Genomic DNA, 21,352 nt, shown 5'->3' with positions numbered 1-21,352 from the left:
GGGACCAGTGTGATTGTTTTTGTTGTTGTTTTTTTTTTCTTGTGGGGGCCAATGTATTTTGCCCTGTGGGGACTTCATGGTGTGCCTTGGCAAGTTTAATATCTTATTTAGTGTGTCACAAGGTAAAAAGGTTGAAAATCACTGATATAGGCCTCTTAAATGAGGATGTGTGAAGGGGAGCCTTGGCATGGATCTTGGCGTGAGCTAGTTTAAAAACTTGGAATAAATTGCTTAGTGGGCTATTCTGCGTAGGGAAATTGCATCGCATCGTGTACCGTGTATAGTGCTGTGCGATGCGATGTTCATATTAAGTGCCCAGGAGTGCTTATACAATTAAATATCGCATAGGATCGCATGGCACCAAATGCGATGCGATATTTGATTGTATAAGCACCCATGCCATGAGATGTGATGGGTGCTTACTATGCCTTGTGATGCAATGAGATGTGATTTGTGCATAGTATAGCATGTGATGTAAGCACCTTTTTATTGCGTCACCCCCATTATCCACGCCACCCCGAAGCGTGGCGAGCGCAGGGGAATGCGTCCTCCGACCTTTTCATACCCCCACTATCCACGTCGGTGTGGAGTTGATTTTAGATAGTGTAGTGAGCGCAGCGAGCAAACGAGCCTGAAGTGTGGCGAGCGCATGCGGAATACGCATCCGCGTCCCCTCGTGTGGCTCACTGTGCTCGCCATGCTTCGGGCTTGGTGGCTCGCTGCGCTCGCCACTCTTCAGGGTGGCGTGAATAGTGGAAGAGTTTTAGGAACACTTTCACACCTGCATTATCATATAACTGCATTATCATATAACTGACAAAATAATGACAACATGTGTTAACGTTAAACTGATATTTACTTAAAGAAATTAAATAATCATAATTAATTCATAACATCGATTAGAAGAATGATTGATAATTGATTACAACAAGAAACATTAACATTAAGAAAACATTCACACAAACGTATTCGTCCTTTGGGAGCAGTTTAAGTGCTTCCAGAATCCTTTTGAAAGGATCCTGAGCGCCCAGTGTCTTTCGCCACATAAATTCTATGAGGTAAGATTCAAGCTGATGCCTGGCTGTTCCTCTTTGGCGCTTGTTGAGCCATTTGCATTGGCCCCACAACCTCTCCACAGTTTGTGTGTGAACACCTGTTGCTGGATCAATAAAGTTATATCTGTGATTAACAGTGATATGGTGGTACCCAGCCTGTTGTAATTGTTCAGAGCTATATGCCCTCCAGCAGTCGGTGTACACATTTGTGCCTGCCTCTACATTACGCATGATGCAGTTCATCAGTGTGGCCGCATCCCGGGTGGCCACCATTTACAGAAAACATTGTCCAGTTTCCCGGCATATACCGCCAAAGATCCACTGTTAAAATTCTTCCGGCATTATTCTTTCTTTTGACAAACAATGTCTCATCGCATTCCACGATTATCCCTGGCCCACTGATGCGCCGCTGTGGCTGCACCATGACATCTAGGGCACATGCCTCCCTGACCCAGCGGTTGTACAGCACTGTGGTTTTCTTGGAGATGTGGAGCTGCTGCGCACAATACTCCACAGACGTCATCTCCTGTGCCCACGAGTACAGGAACCGTACCAGTGTGAGAAACGCTAACCGGCAGCCAGGGAACCATTGCGGCGCTCGCAAACTGACCTTAAGTCGGCATGCCTTCACGTGGCACCGCCACATCGCCTCCTTAACTGCGAGGCGCATCGTGTGGCTATTAGCACAATTTGCGGCGACTGAGAGAAGTCCATGGTCCTGAAAGAACTTAATCGCCTCTTCCTCGGACTGAGGCAAGGTGAAGATATCCAATGATGCTGCCATATCAATATTTAATAGCATATATTAATACACCAGCAGGAGCTCTGAGTGATGCTTCCAGTAGTCACAGAAAATCACCTCAGAGTAATTTCTGACAGAATCCAACAGGGGGCGGGAATGTCAGTGAGCGGGAACGTGAACGGTACTAAAATCGCATTGCACGCATCGCATGTCATTCTAACACGGCATGCGACGCGATATCTGTACGGTACCGTACGTACAAAATGTGGGCGCCGTGCTAGGAAACAAGTACCTTTTTTTTTTTTGTAAGGGGACCTCACACTTAATTTCTCCACTATTGAAACAGAAAGTCCAGTATTTAAATAGTAGAATTAGCATTACAGTTCTTCTCTCTCTTTTTTTTATTTACAGAAAAGAAACCGTAAGAAAAACAAAACGGGCACTAGCGCTGACCATGACTCAACCACTTCCTCTATGTCTCTTCCCTCGTCTTTTGAATGCATTGCTGAGGATTTTGGAGATGAAAATGGCAATGACAACCCCAGGGAGTCCATTAACAGTGACAATTCACCTTCTTTATTACCTAAAGATATTCCAGCTGGCCATATACCAGTTGAAGTTGGATCACTGGATTCAGTGGTACAAGATTATAGTCAACCATCAAAAGAATTACAAGGCCTTAAAGGAACAAGACAACATGAAGTAGCTTTAATGACCAAAGAGGAATACGCAGTAGACACTGTAACTGAAGCACAAGAGTCCATAGACAAGGAACTTTCTTGTAACTTAACGCAAAGTGATAAACATTTGACTACTAATACAGTTATTGAAGGAAACACGGTTATCTTCAGTGGGCAAGAACAAAGGGAATGTGAGGATAGGCAAAACCAGAATGATGTGTTCACAAATAAAAACCCTGAAAGGGATACTTCTATCGCTATTAATGTAGAAGATGACACAACAACAAAGAAAGAAGACTCCAGAAACGAGGACTTCCTTGAACAAAAAGATGATTTATCCAGTGAATCCACAGCCAAACTGACAAATAAGAGTGGCATTTTTGACCAAGATATAAACGATGACAACGGCAATGGAAGTAAACAAAATAAAAAGGACCAAGGGACAGGAGGAAAAACTTCTAACAAAGGAACTATTGATGGAATGGAAAATGAAAATAAATCAAAAAGTAAAAGTAGCATAGAAACACCTGGCATCAGTGCCAATGGCAGTAGTAAAGAGGACAGTAAAGTAAGCACTTCTAATCTTGCTTCAAGAAATGCGAACAAAAACAAGAAAAATAAACTGAGTAATAATAAAACAACTGAAGAGGAGTCTAAATCCGAGCCAAAAAATAATAAAAACTATGACAAGAAAACTAATGACGCTACTAAGAACAGTCCCGCAACAGTCTCTGATAATTTGACCCAAAACAGCAACAAAAAGGAAAAAGATGAAAAACACAATAAAGAAAACAAAACTCAACAAAATGAAAATTCTAACAAAAATTCAGAGGTAAACAAAAACTGTTTTGTGTATTGGGCCTGATTCTGGTTCACTGGCAAAAGCAAATTCTCTCTCTAGTGGACAAAACCATGTGCACTGCAGGGGGGCAGATCTTACTGTACATGTCCAGAGAGAGTAAAACTTGTGTGAGTTATTTTGTTTCTGTGCAGGGTAAATACTGTCTGCTTTATTTTTATGCACGTAGCACATGGTTTTCTCCATTAAAGAGAGAATTTGCTTTATTCTTTGGGACACGTCAGGAGGCACAGGGTTAACGTAGGGTAGTGAGTGGGAGAGTGAGCAATCCGGCAGTAGAAAAGGTTAAACTTGCTGCTTCCCAGGCAGCCAGACTCCTCCCCTCCTCTATCCCACATCCAGGCCAGGAAGCTCCATTTTTTCAGTGCTGGCAGGAGCCAACATGTACCTTTAGAGAGGGGATGCATTTTTTAAATTCTATTTTTGACACTTTACATTCTATTAGATACCCGCACTGCTGTTCCATCCCCCGGGCCCGGCAGCTGCAAACCACTCACGGGTGTGACCGCAGCTGACCCCGCGAACTAGGGCGACCGTGCACGCACAAATGCGCATAGTGCCTGTAGCAGCCTGGTGGGGGGGACCGCTGGGCTGCGCTAGCAGTGGACGGCTGGTACACCACCCGCTCCCGCTGGACCACCAGGGAAACTAAGTGTGGGCAGCAGCGCCGGTATGTGGGGCCGCTCGGTGCACGCTGGATCCCTGCCATTTTTCCAGCACTGCATGAGGTCATCTTCCCTGGCACCCGTTTGCTAGCAGGGGGAGTGGGCTCCCCTCACACAACCCCTGCCCCGAGGACAGTAGGCGGCATTCCCAGACAGGTTCTCGCCACTGACCCTTTCCTGCCTGCCTGCTGCACGCGTGGAGGGACACAGAGAGCTCACAGCCACCCAGGGCTTCACTCCTTCACTGCCAGGACACTTGGGCAAGTCCCCACTGTACCTCTCTGCCAAGGACACAGGTTACAGAGTTTTATGCTCCAGTCAGCCATAGCTGCAAAAGGAGCTGAGTGCCATTTTTTTCTTTACATTGTCTGCCATGTGCGATTGCTGTATATTGTGTACTGTTTTAACACTATCACTGCCTGTCAGAAGTATATTATGTTAACTGTGTCACATTAAGCTGCCTGTCTCAGCAGAACCACTTAGAAATGTCTTCCAGAAACAGCAGTATTCGTGATACTGGGGCCCCTGCATTAATGTCTTGCACATCCTGTAATGCGGGCCTATCCCTAATTGACTACATACACAAGCCCACAGCTATGGCCTCCTCTCATTACTAAGTCCCTTACTCAGTTAATTGCGCACCTTACTAGATAAGCTCTCATCTGCACCACCCCTGCAGCCTGTTGGGCCATCCTCATCCTTGCCATTAGCCCCTCTATGGTGGAGCCCCCTTGGGTGTATTCTTTATCTGTCTCCGTCCAGGGTATCCAGAAGTCTTTACAGGTAATGACGGACAGCTGCAAGGCTCCAGTCAAGGCGACCCCTGCCTTCCTGCCCCTCCTCCATCAGGATACTGAATCAGAGGATGAGGATGAGGAACAATTGGTAGATGACAAGTATGATGACGATGACCACCCCTACAGACTTCTCGTCACACATTGATGTGGAGGCCTTGGTTACAGCGGTAAATTAGGTCCTAAATTTATAGTACCCCGCTGAATCGACTAGGTCCTCCGGTCCTACTTTTAAACACCCTAAGCGGACCCTGGCAGTATTTCAAAAGTCTAAGGTCTTCGCGGAAACCCTCTCGGAGGCTTGAGAGATACCCAATAGGAAGTTTACACTTTCTAGACTGTTTGCCTCCCTTTTAACCCCTCCCCCAGGAGGACAGAGTCCACTGGGAAACAGCCCCCAGAGTGGACGCACATGTCGCTAAGATTGTATTCTACTCTCCCTATTCCAACTACGTCCCTTAAGGACTCAGCAGACCGGAAGTATGGGGACTTCTTAAAACTCATTTATACCACTTCAGGGGCGGTGGCTAGGCCTGCCCTGGCTTCAGCTTCGGTGGCTAAGGCCATGGTGGAATGGACTACCACCCTCGCAGCTACTGCTGCAGATGGGGGGAGTGCAGATGACCTGTTGCCTACTATTGACATCATGCATCAGGCCGCTCTCTATTTGGGTGAGGCTGCACTGGATGCAGCTACCCTAACCTCCCACGTGTCCGCTTCAGCTGTTGCGGCATGTCGGTCTCTGTGGTTATGCTCCTGGAAGGTGGACTTTGATTCAAAGAAAACCCTAGAAGCACTTCCCTTTGAGGGTTCCCTCTTATTTGGGTCGGAACTAGATAAAATTGTGGTTATGTTGGCTGCGTCCAAGGCAGCTTTCCTACCGTCCACCCCTACTCCACGGGCAGGGGTAGGGGACACCCCTTTGCAAGAAATCAACCCCAGCCCGCCAAGTCCTCCAAGACCAAGGGCAAACGTCCCTGGGCCACCAGGCGACCTGACTCTAAGCCAGGGTGGGGGTCACCTGCTGCAGTTCTTAGACGTCTGGCGGGAATCCACAACAGAGGCATGGGTTCGGGATGTGGTCTCCCTAGGCTATTCCATAACCTTTTCGGCGGTGTCCACCAATCTTGTTATTTTCCATAAGTTCTCTGAGGGACTTAGAAAAGGGCAGCAGGCCATCCAATCTATGTGGGTCACATGAAGGCTCTTTGGATATTGGACTCTCTCTTTGTCCTCTACGGATTTAAAAAAAGAGGATGGCCTGCTAGTAGCAGACAATTGCTCGCTGGCTTAGATCTTGGGTCCGGGCTCATTGCACATACTTTTTGTACTGCCCGCAGATCACACACAAAACGCATGCATTGCGCTGCCATCCACTCGATAACGCCTTTAGAGGCAGTTCAGGTAGGTGCGAGTTGCATTCCAGAAAGTGATTCTGCATTGCGCTTTCATTGCGGCTTTTTGTTTTACTTCCACAAAGGAACAGTATGCCCTGTTATTTTTCTACGTTTTCAGGGGTGTTGTATGTGACATTGGAATCCCGACTGTCAGTAGTCCAGGGATGAGCACATGGGAGACCCTTGCAGGCTCGGTGGCTTACTGCGCTCACCACCTCTTCTTTTCTCGCCTTAATGGGTTTTGTGGACCTCCATGAGGGAAAATGGCCCCTGACATTCGGGATCCCGACTGTCAGGCATTTAGCAGTCGGGATTCTGATGTCGGAGAAACGACCGTTGGAATTCCGACTATCAGAGCATCATCCGGCTCCCGATTCCAGGGATACCTGGAACATATTATATATAATATAGGAATTCTATGCACATCATGCCTGTAAATTGACTTGACCCCGAATTCTAGCCATACATTAGAGCGTTTTCTGGACCGAATGCATGATTTTGATGGCTCATGTTATGTATTGTGTGTTTTTTTTTTATTTTTTTGTGCACATCGTGAGGTGTTTCAGTATGATTATAATTCGATGCACAGGTCTTAAGATGGATCCTATGATCTTACATGCTGCACATATGATCTGTCAAGACCTGTTACATCATAGGTACATTGTTGGCACATTGTGTGTCAAAATGCCACAAATTTGTGCATCCGGTTGCTGCCTGTGGTGGGGGGGTCAGGGGCAGAGGCGGAACTACCATTGGTGCAGCAGGTGCATTGCACCGGGGCCCCTGAAGACTAAGGGGCCCACTTCTGCCACCCACTGCTGTGTGGCATATTGTGAACTTGGTTTGGAGTGGAAGAGGAGGGCCCAAAAATGTCATTTTGCACCTGGGCCAACCACTCGTAAGTTCCGACACTGGTCAGGGGTGTTAAGGGAAATCCTGAGATTTTTCAGATTGGATGCTGGTCATCCTAATGTATGCCCAGCATTACAGTTTATTTTAGAGGATGTCAAATTACTGTTTATAGAGTATTTATTGTCTCTGGGTACTGCTTGCCTCTCTTTGCATTCCCTTATAGTACAAACTACAGTAATTCATCAGTTTTATTTGGGGACATGCTTGGTTTGCATTACTGTGTCCTCCAAGGAGGTGGGTGCTCCTGTGCCATTTACTTGTAAAGTCTGTGTTAGCATTCTCCCCGGGATCCATACACTCATTATCTATGTATCTGTTCTTTCACGGCTACATTGTTGGAGGCCACTGCTCTATTCTGGTGGCACATGCATTACTATATCTGTATATGAATATTGTAAAAATTCCCTCACATAGGGCCTTATTCAGATCTGAGTTCAGTACAAATTTGTTTGGAAAATGGGCAAAACCATGTGCACTGCAGGGGGGCAGATGTAACATGTGCAGAGAGAGTTACATTTGTGTGAGTTATTTTGTTTCTGTGCAGGGTAAATACTGGATGCATTATTTTTAGACTGTAATTTTAGATTTCAGTTTCTGCACACCCCACCCAAATGTAACTCTCTCTATACATATTACATCTGCCCCACCTGTAGTGCACATGCAAACAAATTTGTACTGAGCTCAGATCTGAATAAGGCCCATAGAGTGAGTACAGTTATATATTGGTGTGTGTATACAGGTACAGTACGTCCTAACACATCTTTGCTGCAGTCATGCCTAACGGGCTCTTAGCATGCCAGGTTGCATGGCGATCTTCTAGTGTTGGGCATTTTTTTTTTCTTGTGTCTTCCTTTTTTTGTTGAAAATGCTTTTTAGTTGCAGTGTAATGCAGAGACTGTGCTGATTGTAACAGCCGAAGCTTTTTTCCCACTACCAGTGCTGTTCTGCTCAGTATACAGACTCCGCTCGACACAAATGTCCTATATCAAATTTATTGCATTGCATTGTGGCTTAAGGCCCATACACGCTGGGTGATTTTGAGCTGAAAGCCGCTCAAAACACCAAGTTTGAGCGGCTTTCAGCTCAAAGCCGCCCAATGTGTATGCCCCGGCAATGAGCGGTGAGCGCTGTTGCGCGCTCCCACATCATCGCCGGGAATCTGCTCATCTGCTTGTATTACCAGCAGGTGGTGCGGCTTTGTGGACGGCTTTGCATAGCGCTGTGTATATTTCAATATTGTTTGTTTTATATTGTTGTTAAGAGGTTGGTAGGCTCCGAGGGTATACTTCTTAGCTGCAGTCATATTGTGCGCTATTGTTTGTTGGTAAACCATTGTTTGTGTATATATATATATATATATATATATATATATATATATATGTATGTATGTATGTATGTATGTATGTATGTATGTATGTATGTATGTATGTATGTATGTATGTATGTATGTGTGTGTGTGTTTGCTTTGAGAAATGCTGTTCACTCTGGTACATACTAGTAATCACTATTTATTTCCATTGACTTATATTTGTCATAGAAGGATAAAGTGAGGAAAAGTGAGGATGAAGATGCAAAAATGGGCCAAGAAAATCAACAAGATGGAGATGAAAATATTGCTTCAAGTAAAAAAGTTTTGGACAATAAAGCAAATAAACAAGGACAAAATGTGGGGTATGTTATGCATAATAAGTAGAAAAATCAGTGGCCTCTGGACTTAAACCATTGAAGAAATTTTTTGGCAAATTCAGTGTTTTCGTAACTTTTTAGATTCTTTTACACAAGTATTATGTACAGAGTTCAGAGCAATCTGTTTACCCTGTTATGTAATTACCAGGTCTTACTACATTTCATACAGTGACAATGACCCATTGGGCGTCTCTGTGCTGCCCCAAATGTATAAGCCAGTTCTGGAAAAGTTTTGTACTCATGAACAATATGTTAGGTTGAGTATTTAATGCCAGCGGTCAGAATCTCGACAGAGCATTCCAACCCTAACCCCAATTATCCATACCCACACATAACCCTATTACCCCTCTCCCAGTGCGTAACCGTAACACTAAAACTAATCCTAATACTCAATGTTGGGATACGTTGATGTTTTTCCTGTCGGGATTCCCCTTTTGGAATACTGACCACCCGCATGCTGACTACATCGCAATGTGTTAGTACATGTCTATTTTGTTTATCCAATTTCTTTTTCATTTCATGATTTTTTGCAGGAAACGGGATCCAGCGAATCGTATCACAGTATATTTCCATGTGATTGTGTCAAAGGAGTTTGATGTGAAACCAGAAGAAAAAGTGGTAGTGAAAGCTGGAAACCTGCATGGATATAAGGATTGGGACGATGTTGTTTGTCTCATGCACTATAAAGAGTAAGTTGTTCTTAGTATTTTTAGCCTTCTGGACATACTATTAGCAGCGGTAATGTAGTTCACTGGGGGTTATCCAATTAGCTTCATTAATGGCACTTATCCTGCATTATGTTTCGGGTTTGTCAGGCATGAAAAGCATAACCCCTGATGAGCAGCACTTTGTGCTGAGTTAACACATTGGCCTGGGAAGTTATTCCGGGTCCCATGTGTTATTGCACGATAGCCCAATAAGGACCATTGGTCAAAAATTTCTCTATGGGTGGGATGTAACGGACTCCAAGATCACCGTTCTGGCTAGATGCCGGCCTATCATGGGCATTTTTTTTTTTTTTAAAGGGGCAATCATTTAAAAGGCATGGTTTTTCCTTGTAAATGATTGTCCGTTTAAAAAACTCCAGAGATTGTCTGGAATCTCACACATCTCCATTACATCCCAACGTACGTACCTGTTTTTATCGTCCAATATATGATTGCAGCTACTGGTGTGTACACACGGTCAGATGTGCCTTCAGATACTATCCACGATCGGATCGGATCGTGGATAGTATCTGAAGGCACATTTGATTTGCATACAATCTTGACTATATAGTGCAGATCTGCGCTATATAGTCAAGGCAGACAAGACTTTCTGCCTTGCGATACGTGAACGTGCATCGGAATCGGATCGGGATCTGAAGGGTTAAAACCCTTGCGATCTGCATCCGATTCCGATCCGATGTTGACTATATCGTCAACATCGGAAGGCAAAAAGTACCGTGTGTACACACCATAAGTATTCTTATTGTTTATTCTTATTGTTGTTTTCATCATGTATAACGCATTACAAATATTTACAGTACTATACAGTGGGTGAAGTAAGGCTTGGTCCACACTTAGCGGTTTAACAGACCCGTATGGCAGGAGGAAGCCTGCACATGGTATTCTATGCGACTGTTTTCACGTATCCTGCTGAACTGCACCCATTAGCTTCAGCAGGATGGCTGGATGTCAAGTACAACACATACATTTGAATATATGTGTGTACACAGTGCGGTTGTACCGCAATACCTGCTACCCTGCCCTTTCTGAAAAGGTACAGCAGGATGCAGTTAAAACGCAATGTGTGAACCCAATAAGGTGTATCCTGCCATCAGGGGAAACATACTAGGGATACGAAAACGACTCAGTCGTATTCGTATTCTTAATACGACTGAATATGACAGCCAACGGTCATATTTTTACCGAAATACGAATCATAAATAGGGCAGATTTACTGATTTATACTTGGCATATGCGGGCGTATTCTGCAGTATTTGTATTTAGCAGCCGAATATACGGCCGCTAAATACAAATACGAGTCGTCAGCCTGCACGGATCAGTCAGATCTGTGCAGGCTGCAGTGAAAAAAATAGATAAAAAATAATTAATTTTAAAAACTGCGTGCTACCCCTATAACCAGCCCAGGGCTCAAAGAGCCGGTTGTGGTTTTTAAAATAATCACGTGGCAAAACAAGTAGGGGTCCCCTGGATTGTTTAAAACCAGCACAAGGCTCAAGGGCCAGTCCTGGTTCCCAAAATACAGTGGAGTAGGGGTCCCCTGTATTTTGGAATCCAGCACCGGGCCCAACCAGCTAGCAGGGTAATGCCACAGCCGGAGGGAGACTTTTTATACAAGTCCCCCCGGCCAAAGCATTCATCCCCTGCCTGGGGAAGTGGGGACCCCCCCATCCAGAGTTAACCCTGCCCAGGCTGAAGCCTGGGGCTGTCACCGGTGTCTCTGGGCTGTGGGCACCGGGCTGAGGCTTTTGTGTAAAAAATAGAAAAAAGCTATTATGTATTGTTGTGGAACTAGGAGTCCCAGCAAGTCTGTACCGCATGCAGGGACAAGGAGAATCACAAGTCCCAGCATGCGGGTCATTAATTCGGCCCGTTGGAACTCGTAGTTCCACAACAGTACAAATACAAATCTATATAATAAGTTGAAGAGTGTGTGTGTGTGTGTGTGTGTATGTTTCATTGCAGGTGTGCACCTCAAAGCCATTTTTGGGAAATTTCACTAAGAAATTTAAAAAACACCAAGGTTTAATTTGCCTTGATTAATGATCTGGGAAAAAGATTGACGATCTGGGAAACTGGAACAACTCCACGCCTGATTTCATTGCTGTCATTGAGTATGAATGACACATTCTAACATTATGGTGGAGGCTTTAAACGGTACTTGTTTCCTAGCACGGCACCCACGATTTTAATCTTATGCCATCGATTTGATCGCATCGCATGCGACCAGATCGCATGCAATCGATGCGATCAAAACGATTTTTTAATTGTACATGCACCCTGATGGGTGATTACGATGTTATATGCACCCCCATTGTTAATGCCACCGCCACTATGAACGCCAACCTGAAGCATGGAGAGTGCAGCTAGGGTGGCCAATCCCGGGATCGGGATCGGCGGGATCCCGGGATTTGGCCTCAAAAAGTGCGGGATTTCAATCCCGGGATTGGAATATCCAATCCCGGGATTTCGGGATTAGACTGCGCATGCGCAGTCTAATGCCGGGCAGCGTCTGAGCACTCGCTCAGACGCTGCCCGATCCCGAATCCTGACCTCTGCGTGCAGTCAGCGTAGCGTGACAGTAGAGGTCATGCTGCGCAGCCTTCTCCTGTGCCCGCCCCCTCTTGTCTCCACAGCACGCGCGCCCACCCGCCTCCTTTCCGGCCTGCCCTGCCTCTTCGTTCCGGCCTGCCCTGCCTGCTAAGAAGGAGGTGCACGAGCCTGGAGGCACCGTGCACTTCCGAACCCACTCCCGGTCGGCCGCCCGCTAATGTAAGTAAATGTGCGGGTCGGCCGGTGTGGGGGTGGGTATCCACAAATATGCAGCACAGCACAGGTAGGGATGCCAATCCCGGGAATCCCGGGATTGAGCATTTTTTAATCCCGGATCCCGGGATTGAAAAAAATGCCCCGGGATTGGCATCCCTAAGTGCAGCGGTAAGCGTCCTCCAACCTTTTCATACCCCCACTATCCACGTCGGCATGGAGTTGATTTTATATAGTGTGGCGAGCGCAGCAAGCCACCGAGCCCGAAGCGTGGCGAGGGGACGTGGATAACTTCACATGTATTCCACGTCCCCTCGCGGGGCTCGCCATGCTTCGGGCTTGGTGGCTCGCTGTGCTCGCCACACTATATAAAATCAACTCCACGCCGTCGTGGATAGTGGGGGTATGAAAAGGTCGGAGGACGCGTACTGCCGCCCCTCGCGGGCTCGTTGCGCTCGTAACGCTTCTGTTCGCGTTGATAGTAGGGGTGCCATTAACAATGGGGGTGCATTTAACATAGTAATCACCCATCAGGGTGCCTGTACAATAAGAAATCGCATTGCATCGCATGCCATAGTAATGGCATGTGATGCAACGCAATATTAAAATTGTACAGTGCAGCTCTTAGGACCCGAAAATCGGGTCCCATCGCATACCATCGCATACCTTAATTAGTGGTATGCGATGGCATAAGATGGGCGCCGTGCTAGGAGACAAGTACCCAATTAGGAATAATTGAGGATAATTGAGGATATACATATACACATTGTATACACACATATGCACACACACAGAACATATAACACACAACACAAACCCACATACACTACAACACACACCCAAAAACAGTACAACAAACACACAAAACACACACACGCACACTTAAACATTGCCAGGATACGCACAGCACACTACGCACACATATTTACATAGCGCACCTCACACACTTATACATTGGACAGATACACACACATAACACACCACTCACAGTAAATCACACACCCACATTCACTACAACACACCCAAATACAGTACAACACACGGAACACACACACTTAAACATTACACAGATACACACAGCACACTACACACACATATATACATAGCACACCATACACACTGGACCGATACACACAACACACACACATAACATACCTCTAACACACACCCACATTCACTACACACACCCAAAAACACACACCCTTAAACATTACACAGACACAACACACACATACACGTACTGTATATACATAGCGCACCTTACACACTTATGCATTGGAGAGATACATACATCACAACACACACACACAGAACAGTACAACAGACACACACAAAAAGTACAACACAAACACACAGAACATATAAAAAATAATTGCATCATAGCATACCCTCCAACTGTACTGAATTTGCCGGTTTTTTAACAGACTGTACTGTTACAGTTTACCGAATGTACAGTTTTTTCCTTTTTTTCCCGATATCCTTCTCTATAGTCCTCCAGGCTGTCATTGCGCTCCCTGGCCAGCAGCACTGAGAAATCTTTGTCCTGGCCAATGCACCCGTTGATCAATACAAACTGGGTACACTGCACTCACCCTGTTAGTCAGTTGGATGTTGGGCGCTGCTCTGCCATAAGGGTTTCCCAGACCCTTTTGGTACATAGTCAATCATGCCCATCGACCAAACTTTATCTATCACTGAGGGAGACCATAGGCTCCAGGAGAAGAGACCTACGGGATTGTATAGGGGTCCCTAAAAGACCACCTGAACCCCACTTGGGAATCTCCCTATGGTGACTCTGTAGTGAAAATTTTCCATCAATTGTGGACCCCTGTAGGTGTACCAAGCACCAATAATGCCCACAATATCCATACCCCCACTTATAGATTTGTTTTGCAACCCACCCCCATCCAATTAGCAATTTGATTCAGAACTTATTTTTCAATCCTACTTTCATTTAGTGATTGTATTTCTATGTAGACTTTATTTAGTAAATTGTACACTTTAACGTGACATCTTCATCTCAGTCTTATTTTTCAACTTCTTACACTCTTACATTCAAACAAATACAGGCAGCGCTCATGCCCATTGACCAAACATTATCAATGCACCCATTGATGTTTTGCGAAGGCTGGATTGGTGGATTGGCCTGCGGGTGTAGGGAAGAATTTGGCCCATTGCATCCATTCCCAGTGGTGCATTGCGGTCTGGGTAGCGTGCGTTGCGTCATGACATCACGTGGCCGGGCCCGTAGACCTACTCCCGCACTCATGGGCTGCCCCACTGTTCGGTAGAGATGCCCAGTGCATGCGCTTTACAGATCTCCAGAAGTCAGAGACTGCTTCAGCAACTCTGTGGCAGGAGGGGTGAGGTGAGCAGCAGTGGCCGGGAGCAGTGAATTTTTTTATTAATTATGGTGCGGTAAGTAACACCCACCCCGGTCTCCACACCCTCAGCGCCTGTAATTACATCATACCCTAGAAACTGTACCATTGAAAGTATAGAAATTGAGGTGTGGCCACGCCCCTTTCTGATTTTGTGCCAATTTCTGACCCTCAGATGTTGGAGGGTATGTCATAGATGCTAAATCTCAGGAGTGGATGTGGAATTCATCAACACACACTAAGCTATCACCTCAGGCTATCACCTCAGGAGCAGTGTGTTTCCACCACACCTGATTTCATTGCTGTCACTGAGTATCAACACACACACACATTCTAACATTATGGTGGAGGCCTTAACAAATTACAATCTTAGGTCTTTGGCACAGCAGAAGATGACATTTTTTAGCAATTTTGGAAATAAAAAAACCCCAAGGTTTTCCCGGGCAACGCCGGGCAGGTCAGATAGAAGTTAAATAAACACACACTGACACCCTAGTAAAGTATAACTTTATTACATACATCCCATTCATACTGATAATTACCTACTGTACCTTGACACATATCCATCCATTGGTCCTGAAGATAATCCATATGGCTACCTGTTGAAGGCAATTATACTCACAGGGTCCTCCGGCAGAGATCACGTCCTCTTCGTTCCATGTAGGCATCCAGGGGGGTTTAAAAAACAAACCAAGTGACCCGACACCTAGACAGACTGGAGGAGCCGCAAAATGAGGGATTCCTTCGGGCTCCGGGGGAGCGCCTCACCTTGGCTGTGCGCGGCTCCATAGACATCCATGTTATGAGAATAACATAGGCGTCTATGAGTGGTTTCCACCATAGACGGCATGGTTTAATTTTTCACATTGCCGCCTATGGAGGGAGCCACTAATTGATCCTGACCGCAAAGTCAAGTATATGGTTGACCCCACTTGATTCCACATACAGCCAGTCAGGTGCGGAGCTCCCTGAAGCCTGCACCTGAATGGCTGAGGGAGGGAATCCTTAATTTTGGGGCTCCTCCAGTCCGTCCTGGTGTCAGGTCACTCAGTTTGGTTTTTTAACCCACTGGATGCCTTGCTGGGACTTATAGTTCCACAACAATACATACAAGCTTTTTCTATTTTTTACACAAAAGCCTCAGCCCGTGCCCACAGCCCGTGCCCACAGCCCAGAGGCACTGGGGAAAGCCCCAGGCTTCAGCCTGAGCAGGGTTAACTCTGGATTGGGGGTCCCCACTTCCCCAGGGTCCTGGCCTGGGCTGACCGGTCAGGCAGGGGGTGAATGCTTTGGCCGGGAGGACTTGTATAAAAAATCGTCCGGCCAGTCTTTTCAAAATATGTTTTCAAATTCAGCAGCGCTTCCCGCCCTGCCGCCTGGCAAATACTGCTACAAGCTCCCAGCCGCCTTATTTATTTATTAACAGATTCTTATATAGCGCACACATATTCCGCAGCTCTGTACAGAGAATATTTGAACATGAACATCAGTCCCTGCTAGGGTTGCCACCTCACTCATTATCGATTCCTGGAGATTCCCCCCCCCCAATCTTAATCCGCGCTTGCTCCTAGAAAAGTGGACGTGGCCTATTCAAACATGGGCGTGGTCTCTGTAATACAGTACCTAAAAATCTAAAAGAAGCTGAAATCTGGGAGAGGTTGCAACCCTAGTCCCTGCCAAAGTGGAACCACAAGTACATGCACACACAGACATTCTAGGGTTAATTTGTTGGGAGCCAATTAACCTACCTGTATATTTTTGGATTGTGGGAGGAAACTGGAGTACCCAGAGTAAACCCACGCAAGCACGGGGAGAATATACAAACTCTGCACAGTTAGGGCCATGGAGGGGATTGAACCCATGACCTTAGTGCAGTGAGGCGGTAATGCTAACCATTACACCGATTTGAAGCCAGTTTAATTTAAAAAAGCAATAATATTTTATTTAAATAATTAATTTTGGATTACATAAACAAAGGAAAAATTTGAGTCCATTACTTTTTTTAAAACCACTATAATGATATGTACTGGAGTTATTGGGCCAGTAAAGCTATTTGAAAACTTCCAAATGACTAATTGGTCATTAGAGGGGTGTCCAGATATGACCCTAAATTTTTACATTTGAAAATACACCTGTATTGATACTGAAAAAGAAATGCGAGTTTGGGATTGGATTACAAATTTAGTTCACATTGAATTCGGTTTGCAGAACCAAATTCGCACCTAAAGCCCCATGAACACTAGAATGAAACAGTATGAAAGATGAATGATATCGGTGAACAAGTTCCCTTGAGCTGATCATGAAAGATATTTGGGGATTATTCTGGTTCATTCGCAAAGGCACATTCACTCTCTAATGGACAAAACCATGTGCACTGAAAGGGCGGCTGATGTAACGTGTGCAGAGAGAGTTACATTTGGGTGGGGTTTTACTGCAAACTGATATTTATATTGCTGTATCAAAATAAAGCAGTCAGTATTTACCCAGCACAGAAAAATAACTCACCCAAATCTAACTCTTTCTGCACATGTTACATCTTCCACACCTGCAGTGCACATGGGTTTGTCCATTAGAGAGTGAATGTGCCTTTGCGAATGAACCAGAATAACCCCCATTGTGCATACACACTGAATGATTTTATGAGATGAAAAACAGTAGCGAAAATTGTTCAGTGACGGTATATTTAAATAATGGGCGATGAAATTTGGTGGGCAGTGTGTACCATGCCTGCTCCTGCATGTACACATTGGTGGGCATGCTCTTGGTAAACATTGGTGGCCAGTGCTCTTTAGGTACTTAAGTAAACATCGGTGGTCAATGGACTTTAATGGCGATGCAGTCATTTGGTCTACAGCATGATGGTCAACATGGGTCTAGGTCAGGGCTGGGCAACACCGGCCCTCCAGATGTTGATGAACTACACATCCCAGCATGCCTTGCATCAGTTTCAGCATGACCACATAGCAAAACTAATGCAAAGCATCCTGGGATGTGTAGTTCACTAACATCTGGAGGGCCGGTGTTGCCCAGCCCTGGTCTAGGTTGACATGGGAAAAGGTCAACATGGGTCTAGGTCGAAAGGTCATTAGTTCGACAGGTCATTAGTTCGACAGTGTCTAGGTCGACAGTCAAAAGGTCGACCCGGGGGTTTTCACTGTTTTTTTGAGCTGACAGGCGGTATTTCATGCCCTACCATTCACTAGGGCATGATGGGAAAATAAAATAGTGTGCTGAGCGTAGCGTGGCACTTTGCCTGAAGGATGGCGAGCGATGCGAGGGGATGCGGTGCACTTTAAAATGTGTCCATGTCGACTGTGTTGACATTCGGGTAAAAAAACTGTGAAAAAGCCCATGTCGACCTAATGATCTGTCGAACTAATGGCCTTTCAACCTTTTCCCATGTCGACCTTTTCCCATGTTGACCTAATGGTGTTGCCCTAATGACTGTCGACCATCATGCTGTAGACCAAATGATCCCAACCCCTTTAATGTACTTTATTCTTACCAATAGCTGGCAGGAAGGAGCTTGCTGTGATGAATGCTGCTTTCAGTTTCACTCAAGGGCGTAACTACCATAGGTGCAGGGGGTACAGCTGCTATGGGGCCCAGAGCTGAGAGGGGCCCACTTTGCCTTTCAAAGTATTATGTGCTGTATACACTTTTCAGCATTAGGTGCTAAATAGGGGAACTTACAAACTTTTGCTATGGGGCCTACCTGTATCTTGTTACGCCACTGGTTTTACTGGCGCTGGGAGGAGGGTGGAGGTGAGCGGGAGGTGAGGGGAGGATGCGGCTACAGAAAAAAATCGCTCATGTCGTTTGTCATCCATCCACACTGAATGATGTGTACAAATGCCATGAGTAATGTTGGGCAGATTGAGCTGCATGTACAGAAGATATCCATATCGTTAATTGTTAACAATATTGAGCATACACAGTAAAATATATTGTGCACAATATAGTTCATGAAGAGCTTACTGAAAGATATATTGCACAATATCTTCTATAGTGTATGGCCCTTAACTGAATTACCCCCCCCCCCCCCCCCCCCCCCCACACACACACACACACACACACCTCACCTCAATGATTGTAATTTCATTTATGCTATTCTTGTTTTAAAGAGAAGTCCATGACCTTGGATTCCTGTATGAAGGACAAACATACATTTCTAAGGACAGCCTGGACAGTAACATCCCTTACAAATATGTAGTTTTGCGGAAAAATGAAAAGCCAAAATTCGAGTACATTTATAATGTCGCTACACAAGGAAAATCACCGATCAACCGTCGCCTGTATATTCCTTCAAAGTATACCTATGGAAGAGGTGAGACCATTGTAACATTTCCTTCTATACCCAGCCAGTTTTGATAGTGTTTGGCAATGCAGACATCTATCATGAATCCCTACTCTTACTTAACCTAATTGCTACCTGTGTTGGTTAGAACTAGTGTTTATTTTTGACCGGAGATCTTTTATGATATCTTGATGTAAATAAATTGCAATTTTTGAGTTTCTTAACCCTGTGAGTGCCAACATCTCTGTGAGAGATGCAAAATATCGGCTAAAAATGCTGGCGTCGATCACATTTGTTATATAAATTTAAATATAAAATGTGTAAAAAAAAAAAAAAAAAAGGTACTTGTGTATTTTGGCGGCGCCCACGATGAGGATCGCGTCCATCGTGTGTGAAAAATCGGGTCCATCGCGTCCATCGCGTCGTGTGCATTAACATGGCACACGACGCGACCGACGCGATGGACCCGATTTCTCCATAGGCTTCAATGTTAAAATATTTAAACATTAAAATCGTGTCGGTCGCGTCGGTATTGTGCCATTATAATGGCACAAGATAAGATGGACTTGATAAAGTCCATTTTACATGGAATAAAATGGGAAATGGGCCAATATGGCCCATTTCTCATTGTATATGTCCCCGTCATGTCCAAATATAACTGCCCCCCCCATTGTGAGCGGCACCCCAGTATTGACGTCAACCCGACCTTTTCATACCCCTACTATCCACGTCGGCGTGGGGTTGAGAATAGAAAGTGTGTCGAGCGCAGCGAGCTACCGAGCCCGAAGCGTGGCGAGCGGACGCGGACACCTGTGAAGCCCGCGTGGGGACGCGGATACCTGTGAAGGTATCCGCGTCCCCTCGCGGGGCTCGCTGCGCTCGCCACGCTTCGGGCACGGTGGCTCGCTGCGCTCGCCACACTTTCTATTCTCAACTCCACGCCGACGTGGATAGTAGGGGTATGAAAAGGTCGTAGGACGCGTACCGTTTTCTATGTTAGATGGACTTTATCAACTACATTTGATCTTGTGCCATTATAATGGCACAAGTCCGACGCGACCAACAGTATTTCAATGTTAAAAATATTTTAACATTGAAGCCTATGGAGAAATCGCGTCGGTCGCGTCGGTTGCGTCGTGTGCCTTAACTTTAAGGCACACGACGCGACGCGACGCGATGGACCCGATTTCTCCATCGGGTTCAATGTTAAAAATATTTTAACATTGAAGCCTATGGAGAAATCGCGTCCATCGCGTCGCGTCGTGTGCCTTAAAGTTAAGGCACACGATGCCCGCGACGGGCGCCGCCAAAATACACAAGTACCAAAAAAAAAAAGATTATATTCCTTTATGTAAGGTAAACATTACAGGTCATTATGATGAATAAAAATGTTTGCTTAGCAATTTTCACAAATTCACTTGTCACTCAAAGGGTTAATAATGAATATAGTGAAATCATCAGTGTTCAAAGAGTGTTGTCTTCTAGTGGACAATTGATAAAAGAGATATTTGAAATATTAAAACAAATCTACTATTTGGACTACTAAGTCATATGCTAAGTGGATAGTATCTCTAATTATCTTGCGTTCTTCAGTATTGTCACTACTACCTTGGGCTTATACAGTTAACCAGTTACTCATATTGCTGTTGTTGTTAATAGTAACTTCTCCCTGACAGCCAGGAAAGGATTGACCATTGAACTAAAACACCTATCTTTTTTGCGCTGTTTGGTGCTGCTAAGGTAGCAGTAAATCTGCCTTTCTCGGCTTTCAGAGGTATCTGTATAAAGTCAGATTAAGTACTACAATATGTGGCGCTGCTCACTGAGATTGAACCTTTGTCTTTTGTCATTTTGCTCAGGTATGAGTTGCACACACAGCTGTCATTACCAGTGCGGTTAATACCCCTTTCAGACATACACGAAAATCCCGTTTTTTCACATGAACGCGCCCAAACCCGGGACTAGCGTATGTCTGAAAGGGTATACCCGGGATTTCACTCCCGGATACTGAGCACCTGTAATTGACCAGGGTTTTCCCCGGTATTAAACTCCTGGGTATAATACCCGGCTTATGTCTGAATGGGTTTACCCGGGTTTTTCAGTTTTAAACATGTGATGTTGCTTTTTTTTTGCTGCCGGGGTGTGTCCCATTTTAATGATGAAACACTGAAATGCTTGAAAAGCCTGGCTTATGTGTGAAAGGGGTATACCCAGGTTTTTCCCGGATTTGAGGTGTAGTGTGAAAGGGGGTCTGTTACTAAAATCCCGGGAGTGACCTGGGTAAACCTGGACAAAATCCCAGGTAGTATGTCTAAAAGGGGTATAAGATGCACAAGACAAATAGGGATTTTTGTACTTAAGTTAAGGCCCTCATTCACTAGTGCGATATGGGC

The 21,352-nt window shown here is 45.3% G+C and overlaps 1 protein-coding gene across 5 annotated transcripts in view; it reads left to right on the top strand.

Annotated features, from left to right (window-relative positions):
- Nucleotides 1-21,352, top strand: part of RNF213 (ring finger protein 213) — a 218,750-nt gene that overhangs the window by 16,250 nt on the left and 181,148 nt on the right. For 3 of the 5 annotated variants that reach the window (XM_083181462.1, XM_083181463.1, XM_083181464.1), the window contains exons 4-7: nt 2,209-3,309; nt 8,642-8,775; nt 9,324-9,479; nt 18,787-18,989. In XM_083181462.1, the coding sequence (XP_083037588.1) occupies nt 2,209-3,309; nt 8,642-8,775; nt 9,324-9,479; nt 18,787-18,989 (1,594 nt within the window). The remainder of the gene's footprint in view (nt 1-2,208; nt 3,310-8,641; nt 8,776-9,323; nt 9,480-18,786; nt 18,990-21,352) is intronic. The other 2 variants (XM_083181465.1, XM_083181466.1) reach the window with 2 other exon arrangements.

Source organism: Crinia signifera, chromosome 4 (genome assembly GCF_055691185.1).
Source record: "Crinia signifera chromosome 4, ASM5569118v1, whole genome shotgun sequence".
NCBI lineage: Eukaryota > Metazoa > Chordata > Amphibia > Anura > Myobatrachidae > Crinia > Crinia signifera.
This window is presented reverse-complemented; position numbering and strand designations above follow the sequence as displayed.